The sequence below is a fragment of the Solenopsis invicta genome, chromosome 2 (genome assembly GCF_016802725.1).
Source record: "Solenopsis invicta isolate M01_SB chromosome 2, UNIL_Sinv_3.0, whole genome shotgun sequence".
Taxonomy (NCBI): Eukaryota; Metazoa; Arthropoda; class Insecta; order Hymenoptera; family Formicidae; genus Solenopsis; species Solenopsis invicta.
Window position 1 is genome coordinate 16,046,359 of NC_052665.1, and position 10,941 is coordinate 16,057,299.

At 36.5% G+C, this 10,941-nt stretch overlaps 1 protein-coding gene across 4 annotated transcripts; it reads left to right on the forward strand.

Moving 5' to 3' along the window:
* The first annotated feature begins 1,746 nt into the window (after positions 1 to 1,746).
* LOC105197495 (probable E3 ubiquitin-protein ligase HERC4) lies at positions 1,747 to 10,588 on the forward strand. 4 transcript variants are annotated; one of them, XM_026131184.2, is made up of 19 exons: positions 2,158 to 2,979; positions 3,043 to 3,140; positions 4,424 to 4,607; positions 4,687 to 4,797; positions 4,889 to 5,011; positions 5,106 to 5,381; positions 5,465 to 5,616; positions 5,690 to 5,806; positions 6,083 to 6,340; positions 6,502 to 6,629; positions 6,814 to 6,982; positions 7,052 to 7,342; positions 7,606 to 7,791; positions 7,968 to 8,054; positions 8,117 to 8,308; positions 9,022 to 9,332; positions 9,407 to 9,556; positions 9,628 to 9,967; positions 10,084 to 10,588. In XM_026131184.2, the coding sequence occupies exons 2-19, from the start codon at positions 3,045 to 3,047 to the stop codon at positions 10,234 to 10,236; spliced, it is 3,324 nt and encodes a 1,107-aa protein (XP_025986969.2). In that variant the 5' UTR covers positions 2,158 to 2,979; positions 3,043 to 3,044; the 3' UTR covers positions 10,237 to 10,588. The 4 variants fall into 4 exon arrangements, with proteins under 4 accessions (XP_011162200.1, XP_011162201.1, XP_025986969.2 ...); XM_011163898.3 differs by lacking the exons at positions 2,158 to 2,979; positions 3,043 to 3,140 and adding an exon at positions 1,747 to 1,915; XM_011163899.3 differs by lacking the exons at positions 2,158 to 2,979; positions 3,043 to 3,140 and adding an exon at positions 2,008 to 2,146 and having other exon boundaries at positions 10,084 to 10,585.
* The last annotated feature ends 353 nt before the right edge of the window (positions 10,589 to 10,941 follow it).

A 10,941-nucleotide genomic window follows, 5' to 3' on the forward strand; every position in this document is an offset into this window, starting at 1 on the left:
CTATGCTTTCGACATTCCCGGTACATCCGTCGAAAATTCGAGATACGAGGCAACGGAGAAGATATGAAACATCGATTGAACGCGACACGACTTCGTATCCAATACGACGGATGTTGGCACAAACGCCCGACACACTTCACTTCACACTCCACGGCACTTTCGAAACACTCGCTCGCGTTAAAAACTCGTACGAGATGACAAAGATATGAGTTGAAATGCATCGCGACCTTCCACTTTCCTGCCTAACCGACCGACTGCTGCTACTGCGTAGCGGCGGCGGTAGCGGCGCAGCGACGCGCAGGCGCCAATCACGTGAGTCCGCGTCATGCCGCTACGCCGGCTATGTAGTAGCAGCAGTCGGTCGGTTAGGCAGGATGGAAGAAAGTCACGGCGCATTTCAACTCGCATCCTCGTCGTCCCGTACGAGTTTTTGACGCGAGCTAATGTTTCGAGAGTACGATGGAGTGTCGAAAGTGAGGTGAAGTGTCGGGCATTCGTATCGACATCGTGTCGGATACGAAGTCGTTTCGCGTTCAATCGTGTTTCGTATCTTTTCCGTTGCCTTTATCTCAAGTTTTCATCGGATGTAAGTACCGGAAATGTGGAAAGCGAAATATCGCGCGTTTGTTCCGAATGTGAATCAAGACGAATCGTCGTGAAGAGAATCTTGGAACATTCGAGAGCTGAAGCCGTCTGATTGGAGCTGATCGACCAGCGACGAACGGTGAGTCAATTTGTACTCGTATTGTATTGTTTGCTCCCCCCTACAATTCGGTATTTGCGTTTTGTCCCCACAGCATTTGAATAAATTATCGTCGATACAGGGCCAGTTTCACAACTACCGATTAACTTAACCGATCGATTAAGTGTCAACCATGATTGGTTATTTCTGGCCAATACTACTTAACGACAAATATAATTGGTCAATTCCGATAGAATAATCAGCCGATTAAATTAACCGATGGTTGTGAAACTGGCCCAGCGTGAGACAAATCAGTCGCGCAAAAGCCGTTAAGGGTCTCGCACGAAATACATAACATAACATAAACATAACATAAGACCGATGGACCAATGAGCATCCAGCATAAAGTCGCCATATTGATTTACATAAGATTCCCATTGGTCCAGAGGCCTTATGCTACTCTTACGCTCTGTTATGGATTTCATAGGTGCGAGGCCCTTTAGGACGGAAACGATTTGAAGTTCGTGGTTCGTGTTACGCGCGTTTGGCGCTTCTTTCGCCAAGTTGGCCAACAGTCGGGCGACATGCTTTCCGAGGACTCTCTTATTTCTTACACCATGGATTGAAATACGAAATGCGTTACTCATTATTTTGAATTCAAATGGATTTATGTCCTAATATTATTTTTGGATTCAAATGAATTTGAAAAATCTGAAGCGCGAATTTGAAAATGTCGAAATAAATTCATTTCTATCTATTTCATTTTTGTTTATTGAGATATTTGACTGATCACAGCATCTGATATATTTTATAGTTTTAACATAGATAGATGGAATTATTAACTTTTTATTATAATGAATGCGAGCTGTTTGTAATATTGTTGATCAAGTAAATCGTTGATTATAATTCAGGGTTGGAGGATGCAAGATGAGCATGTGTACAGAGTGTAAGGCACATTACTCGCAAGGATTTACTCGGCTCGTAGTCTAGCTCATATTCCTGAGCCGCGGTCTCGCGATTGTTAACAAGCCCGCCGCGAGCCGGAAGGTTATATACGCATGCCGATGTGCATACACTGCATACGCGCCATCGAGTCACGTCAGTTCGTACATACGTCTAGTTACGTGGTTACGTGTTTGTCATCCTCATTATGTCAGTTGTAGCAACGCGCGACTGTCATTCGGCGTGACGTCGATCCTTGTTGTCTTGGTGACATTAAGCCATCGAAAATATGTAAGTGTCATACGACGCTCGAGGTAGATGTATAATAACAACATTTGGCTGAGCTGACCCGTCACGACGCGAGCTATGCGAATAACACGACGGAGAAGACGCGTAGTCCTCTTCGTAATTCCGTTCTCGTCAATTTTGCTCGCTCGCTCGTCGTCGACGAACCAAGCCGTGTTGTCAGCTCCAATCTGCAACGATATGATAACCTAGACGTTGCTATCTCGGATTTCGAAGGTAATATGACGTCGAAGTTTAACCGCCGAAGTTCTCGCGACAGGTTCATCGAGCTGTCCTGTCAGGATTAGACACGAACCTGAGACGAGCGCGCCTGTCTCTTTCTCACGCGGGGAATCATTTAAGAAAAAAAAAGAGGAGAGAACCTAGGAGGAAGAGAGACGGTAACTCGGCGCCGCGCTCGCGTTTTTGCGCAACGTCATTACGCGTTCTGGAATCATTGTTGACGCTCGACGTACGAAGCGTCATCGAACGATCGCGAACAATCGAACTCTCTCGAAGCCGTTCCGTTTATGTTTCGAAAAGCTCTGGGGACTATTCGTCCCTTCCTATCTCTCGACCTCCCCTCCTCTTCTGTTCTGATTGTCTAATTTATCCCTTTCCTTCCCGTTTTTTTCAGTTCTCTGGCTCCGAAATACGGCGCCCGAGGAGCGTCTCTGACGGAGACTCGAGAATATTTATTCGGGTGTTGTTCGCGGCCAAGGTGACCGGTCTAACCTCTCAGTCGTGTCGCGTCGGCTTCCCCTAGAATCTTCGCCGTTTCGTCTCCGTCTTCCTGCCTCGCTTTCTCGTCAATGCGCAACGTGCCACAGGCCGAGAAGGTGTGCGGTGACCCTTTCGCACCCGGGAATTGTCGAGACACGCGTAACAGACCGGTGTCTGACCCCGTGGCCCCGAAGATCCCGTTTAACGATTCTGGCATCTCCTTGAGTGAATCTTTTTTTTTAAAGGGTCTACGCGCATCTACCGTGTGAGCAACATGTGCCGCTCGCGAGGCTAATGCCACGTTCGCGCACGCGAGCGCGAGAAAGAAGGAGATATAGATAAATATGGTTAGTCAGCCGCGTGTATTCTTACTCAGCCACAGCGCGAGATCGCCAATATCCTCTTTTTAGGCATGCTCCGCTTCACACGTGGTCCTGCAATCGTAGAGTTACGACGCTTGGTCGCTCGATCGAGAGAGAGAGAGAGAGAAAGAGAAAACGCCGCCCGGGTAGAGTTTAATCGTTTTGTCTGTAATCGCTTCGTCCAGAGAAGCTTTTGTTTATCTGTGTCATCCGAGAAGCGATCACCACATGATATTTAGGAAGTGCCCATGCATTGTTGGAACATGCATTGTTGGAAGCTATTTTAAAGCTGAAAAAATTTGAAGCGATAAATGGCAAAAGTTAATTACTAAGTTATTAAGCAAATTAATGGACCAATTGTTACACAAGATTGGTATATGAATCATATTTGTGTGTTAGTAATTAAAATTGTGAGAGCTGAGGGAACTGAGCAAGTTCAGTCCCCTCAGCTCTCACAATTTTAATTACTCCCTTCCCAAGAGAGGGGAAGTGAACTGTTCACCTTGAACCCAAGGGTTTGGGCCAATTTATGTGACATTAATCAATGCACATATATATAATACAGACCTGTGTTTAAAATAGCATATATAAGTTGTATTTTCTCACGTGTAATAGATTCAAATAGTTTTGCTTTGATTGTGTACAGGAAACGGATAAAATAATGTGAACTTCTAAGAAATACAATATATGTTTTGGATTATTAAGAGATTAATCTATCTTTAATACAGATTTTATCTTTATATGGAATATGATCTCTTAATGCTTGAATAGTAACTAATGGATATTGTATTATTTATTTCAACTAAATATCTTTTGATGTGTTTTATGATATTATTTGATATTTTATATTTTAAATGATGTTGGAGGTGAAAATTTGCTTTTTACATTATTTTTTAAAATTGCCTTCTGTTCCTCAAAAATTTTTTTTTTGGTTGATGTAACTTCTTGACCTTTTGCATCAATGTAGATGGACTTGGATCTTGGTTTATTCTTTATTCTTTTTTAATTCTAAAAATTAAAAGAAGATAAACAACAAGTTAAACTGAGATCGAAATTTAATCTATGTTGGTGGAAATGTACATTATATGTATTATTGTATACAGTTTCGAAAAGCAGAGTAAAAAAATAGATTTATATTAAAAGATATTCTGCTAGAAGAATGGTATACCATTTAGCTATTTAAGCATTATATGACCTTACTCCAAACAAGGATAAAATCTATATTAAAGATAAGGGTCCAATCTTTTATTAATAAAATAAATAGTGTATTTCCCAGGTGTTTACATTATTTTGTCAATATATTAAAATATATTTGATATCAATCTAGTATTTTGTTTAATAAATACATATGGTATGGCATTATACATAACTACTTATAAATTTAATATGTACATTAACTTGTCTAAACTCATATTGCATGTGGATTCAGGCAAGCAGAAAGAGAAAGCTTTCTACGGATGAATATGATTTAGCAGTGAAACAGTTCAAATACGGCAGTATGTTTGGTTGGGGTAGTACTATTCATGGTGAGCTGGGTTTGGGTGGTATTGAGGAAGAGAATATCTTCATACCACGAAAAGTGGATTTCTCAGAAGCAAATGATGTTGAGCAAAGTAAGTCTCTTGAAAGATCTCAATGATGCATATTCTACATGAAATTACAAGAATGCTTTGACAAAAAATAAAATTTTAGTTGCTTGTGGGGAAAATTATTCTGTAACTGTGACAAAAAATGGTCAAGTGTACTCCTGTGGTAATAACGACTATGGACAACTTGGCCACGAGAAAGCGAGGAAAAGGTTACGTAAGTATAATAACAATTAATTTTAGATCTCTTCTAAACTGGAAAGTTTATTTATAAACATTTTTAAAATATATTGGTTCCTTTTATATAGAACTAATACCTGGTCTGGATGCATTTGTATTTAAAAAAGTAGCATGTGGCAATTGTCATACTATGGCTGTGAATGAGTGGGGACAACTTTTCAGTTGGGGTTGTAATATGAGTGGTCAACTAGGTAATGTATATATTTTGTTTTTTTTTTACCTATTGAAGGTGCTATCATCTGAATATCACGAGTACAATAATCATGTTTATTTTGTTCTACACAGGATTGGATACAGTCATGTGTATGGAGCGTACTCCACGTATGGTAAAAGTATTGGGTACAAGTGTGATAGTACAGATTGCATGTGGCGTAGAACATTCAATTGCACTGACGAATGATGGAGATCTATACGCATGGGGTAGCAATAGAGATGGACAACTAGGATTAGGATCTGATGTAGAAGCTGAAATCAAACCGAAGAGGATTATTGCATTAGAGGCCGTACCAATTGCATTTATCGCATGTGGCGGTTATCACACTGTAGTCATATCAAAGTCAGGTAAAGATCTATTACATTGACATCGTGAGTATCGTTCGACTTTATGTAAATACACTTGCTATGTGTTTGTTGTTTTCTCACAGGAGCTGTATTCTCGTGGGGGAGAAACACCTTCGGACAATTAGGGCTAAATGATAGGAAGGTGAGAAAATTACCATGCCAGTTACGTACTCTGAGAAATTCGAAAGTATGCTATGCAGCCTGTGGCGAGGAATTTTCTGTGTTCTTGACGATGGTAATTTTTTATTAATCAATAGAATGATACCTTAGAAATTGGAGAATCTTGAGGTAACTTTGGTGATTGTCAGGATGGTGGAGTATTTACATGTGGTGCTGGAATGTATGGCCAATTAGGTCATGGGAATAATACGAATGATATCTTACCGCGACAAGTTATGGAGCTGATGGGCAGCACCGTAACACAAGTAAGTTTTAATTTAAATAAATAAAAATAATATTGTGTCAATTACATAATTAAGATGAAATTTTACAATGATATAAATGTGATTTACATGTGATATAAATGTTACATCACATTAATCTTAATTGCACAGTTTGTATACATATATCTGTATTAATCTATTATATTAAAAATACATTTTATTATTGTATAGAATATACTAATAATAAAATAACATATATATATATATATATATGCACATATTAATATATATCAATAATATTAATACGTTTTACTACAGATATCTTGCGGCAAAAAGCACACGTTGGCTTTGGTGCCGTCTAGAGGAAAAGTTTATGCATGGGGTTTGGGAGGTACCGGACAATTAGGTAATCGTGCTTCGCAAAGTGCTACAACACCACAAGTCGTTCTAGGGCCATGGTCTTCGCCGAGTGGATCGTCAGTGATGCTCGATCAGCACTACAGCAAAATCGACTGTATTGTTAGGCATATTTTCAGTGGAGGCGATCACTGTTTTGCCACAATCAGTTTGAAAAAAGTATGTTTTTCTATATTGGTCACGTTTTTATTATTTTTATTAATTTTCCTTTAAAATAAGAGATTTTGATTTTAAAAAAGTGAAAAAATGTGACGGAATATTTAATTTCACTGTTTTGTGACAAAATACAAAAAATCATTTTTGTTTAAATATATCTACAGGATAATATAGAACCAGATGACTGTAGAATATTAGAGCCGGCTTCCCAAATTCTTACAATAACGGAGGACAAACTAGGTGACTGTCAGAAGATCCTACCAGGTTCACCAATTAATCACGATTTAATGACGTGAGTGAAAAATTTGCTAAAGAAAAATTACACAGTCTAACACAGATATCAAATTAGACGTTTGTGCAACTGTTCACATTTTTTCTTTCGTTTCTCAACTGTTCCTTTATCTGATCTAATTGAATCAGTTTGCCACAGTCTCGGTTATTGAGTAAACATTAAGTATTTATACCATATTTTTCAGGTATCTAGAAACTGTATTCAAAAGTCAAGCGTGTATAAACTCGTCCTTTTTGCTCAGTGGTGACGCACATTATGGTTGTTCGAGCAAACATCACGGGGTTAATTTTGACTATGCGATCAAATTATTCGGAATTATTTCAGAACTGGACAACAACACGATTCAAGAACTGGTACATATACGGTTACACACATAAAATCTTGATCGCGATCTTTAAATGGCAGTGTTACTTTTATTCCAGATTTTCACATGCGTAACTGAGAATTTGATACCATCATTTAGAGATAATCCGCCCGATGTGGAGTCATTAAGAGTGTACTTAACGCTGCCGCTATATCATCGCTTTGCGAATCTATCAAACTACAGTTCTCTGCAAACGCCATTCTGCAAGGCGCTGTTCAATCTGAAGCCTGAGGCGTGCAGAGTCATAGGCCAGTGGTGGAGCGCAGCCCCGTCGTACTACTTTGAGAGACTCGTGAGAATGTACAAATCTGTGGTGTTGCATTTTGTAAAACAGTCAACGCCAGAGAAGGTAAATTGAGTATAGGAATGATCATACGAGCAACAGGCGATTTGGAAGAAACTTTAGAGATATTTTCACTTTTTTCGGAGTTCTATAATGCATTATGAAAGTCTAACAATGAAAATTGAGTTCTAGCTTTTGCTGTAAAAGAATAAATCAAGATATTAAAAAAATATATCTTTACAAATAAGATACTTTATGGAAATTTCATTACTCTTAAAAAAAAAGGTAGAAATTTCTCTTATATGATAATTTTGGGAAACATTTTGCAGCTGGTCACATGGTCTGAAAGCCTAGAGTATGCTCTACGACTGTTAACGCTATTAAATAAGCTAAATGTCACAGGTACACGAGGTGTACGAGTACCTTATGAGACTTTCCATTTGCCGGAATTATCAGAATATGTAGAAATTAGACGCGACTATTTCAAATGGCTGACAGAAAGTGATCAGTCTTATGTAAGTGACCCTAGATTTTCATTAAGCTATTTAATTCACTATGTGTGTGTACACACACACACACACACACACACACACACACACACACACACATATATATATATATATATATAGTAAATTAAAAAACACGTACTTATTAATGCACATGTAGCATTAAAGTCTTTACAATTTTTCAGTATCGTAAAATATACTTTTGTAATTATCCTTTCCTATTTGACGCTGAAGCGAAAACCACGTTGCTCCAAACCGATCAATCTATACAGGTATTAAAAATTTATTTAAAAATAATCGTATTCATTATTTAATGAGTTATATTTTATGTTAGATGCAAACTGCGATGAATGAGGCGATGTCCCGAGTTATAAGAGATGTGATGCTTGGTACAGCTTTGGTAGACTGTAACGCTCAGACTTACAGTCAATTTGTACACTTACATGTATCACGGAATGACATAGTCAACGACACTTTACGACAGTTGTTTTTGTATGATGCTAGAGAGCTAAAGAGACCGCTTAGAGTAAGTATTAAGTTTTAAAATTTCTAATACCTTAAATCCAAATAATTAAAAATGAATTTTTTGAGAGTTAAATTGTAAAAGAGATTTTAACTTAGAAATTCTAAATTTTATATTATGTATATAAAACATAGTATTATTGTTAAAAAAAAACCGCTTTTTTCAAATCGCTGGAAAAAAACCGGAAAAATTCCCGTTTTTTTTTCGAAAAAATTGCTTTTTTGCAAAAATTGCTGTTTTTACTATATAAATGACATGTTACTTAATTTTTAATGTCTTTCATCACATTAATATTAGTCTCGTTTTATAGTTTATTTTTTCCTACATATTTTGTAATAAATGTAATTACTTTAAATTCAAATTATTTTCTCGACCTGCTATTATCTTATGGATATTGAATTTAGACTATATACTTTTAATTTTTATAATACAAGCTTAAAAATTAGTATGAAAGTAATAAGACGGAAAATTGAGCTACCTCACGAAGTATGACAAACTACGGATTCGAAAATAAGTATGGCGAACTAAAGTTAAGAAATCATGTAAAACTTTGATACTTTTTGAATTTTTCCGATAAATTTTTCTACCCTTGGGAAAAAAATCGAAAAAATCCGCGGAAAAATTGAAAAAAAAAACGGTTTTTTTCCCAAGCCTTTAAAACTATACACAGTATAAAATTTCTTATAGTTACATAGCACATATTTAAATTCTTCTAGGTCAAGTTTCGTGATGAAGAGGCTGAAGATGTCGGTGGTGTGAGAAAAGAGTTTTTCATGCTTCTTTTCACAGAAATTCTTGATTTTAAGTATGGTATGTTCAAGGAATATGAAGAGACGAGAACTATCTGGTTCAACTCGGACTCGTTGGAAGAAGAAGTCATGTTTTCGCTGATTGGCGTTCTCTGCGGTTTGGCCATATATAATTTTGTAATTATTAACTTACCATTTCCGTTAGTGTTGTACAAGAAACTCTTGGGAGAATCGGTCGGACTAAATGATATCAAGGCATTGTCACCGACAATAGCTAGGTACTTTGCTCACTCTAGAATTTATACGATGGTAATATCATATGATAAAATATCAACGAGTATACGCATTACAGAAGTTTAGAAAGTATTCTTGAATACAATGAATCGGACTTTGAGGAAGTATTTTGCTTGAATTTTGAAGTAAGCAGGGAAGTGTTTGGCGAGATGAAAAACTTCGAATTGATACCCGGTGGTAATAAAGTTCCTGTAACATTAAGAAATAAGTACGTAAAGCATTGCATGTATATCGTTAGTGATAGAAAGAAGAAAAAAAGTAAAACGCTTTTGTTTGTAGGCAACAATATGTGGATCTTTACGTGGACTATATGTTAAACAAGTCGGTAGAGATGCAGTTCAATGCGTTTCACAAAGGCTTTCATGATGTATGCGGTGGAAGAATGCTAGAGCTGTTTCACAGTCACGAACTGATGTCGCTTCTGATCGGCAATGAGAATTATGATTGGGAAGAATTGGAGAAGAATGCCGATTACAAGGAGGGCTATACCAAAAACGATCCCACTATTATACTCTTCTGGCAAGTCTTTCATGAACTGCCGTTGGATGAAAAGAAGAAATTTCTACTTTTCTTAACGGGTAGCGACAGAATTCCTATACAGGGCATGAAAGCTATAAAAGTGAGTGTAACACATTGGGACTTAATTAAATGCCATGAAATGTGTGCTTTTACGGAAAGTATTAGTCGTACTTTCGTGAAACAAGAGTTAACTTACTGTTTGTTACTCTGTTGCAGTTAACAATACAGCCAATGACTGACGAACGTTATCTACCCGCCGCACATACGTGTTTCAACCTGCTTGATTTGCCGCGTTATCAAACTCGCGAAAGATTAAAATACAAATTGCTGCAAGCTATCCAACAAAATCAAGGATTCTCGCTTGTGTGAAATGATCGCGACGCACCTTTTGTACGACTTGTAATATATGATAGCTTTATTTGCATACGTATCTGACATAAATTTAACAAAGAATAGCAGTAATAATTAAAAGTAACCAGAAAAAAAAACCAGTTTCTCCCAAAGATGTTAACATCGCGCACGCTTTATTTGCGCATGTAAATCATTTCGATTTTTCTAGTTCAAAATCATTGAAAAAAAACAAGAAATAAATTCGAGGTGTCATATTGTTACCTAATACAGACGTATGCCTAAATAAGCTCAATGATTACATGATATAATGTATAAATTAGCAATGAATTCAAAGAAATAAATGAAATATTCTTCTATTGTGATCATATAACTCGTCAACGAATTATGAAACAAATTACAAAAAGTAAATCAAAACCTAAACTTTCAACATTTTGGAAATAAAAATCCTCTTTAATATTGATTTAATTAAACTGATAAACAGTTTATGTAAAATTCAATAATATTAAATCAATAATATAAAATTCATTAATATTAATTGAGATATAAAATAATATTAATTATAATTAATCATATTAATTTTGATTGTAACTATCAATTAATATAATTAATATAAATCAATATATTACTATTAATATTGATAAAAATTTGCAAACGGAATTCGTTGAATTTTTATACAGTGTAAACATTATATATAATAATTATTGAACATATTATATAAAAATT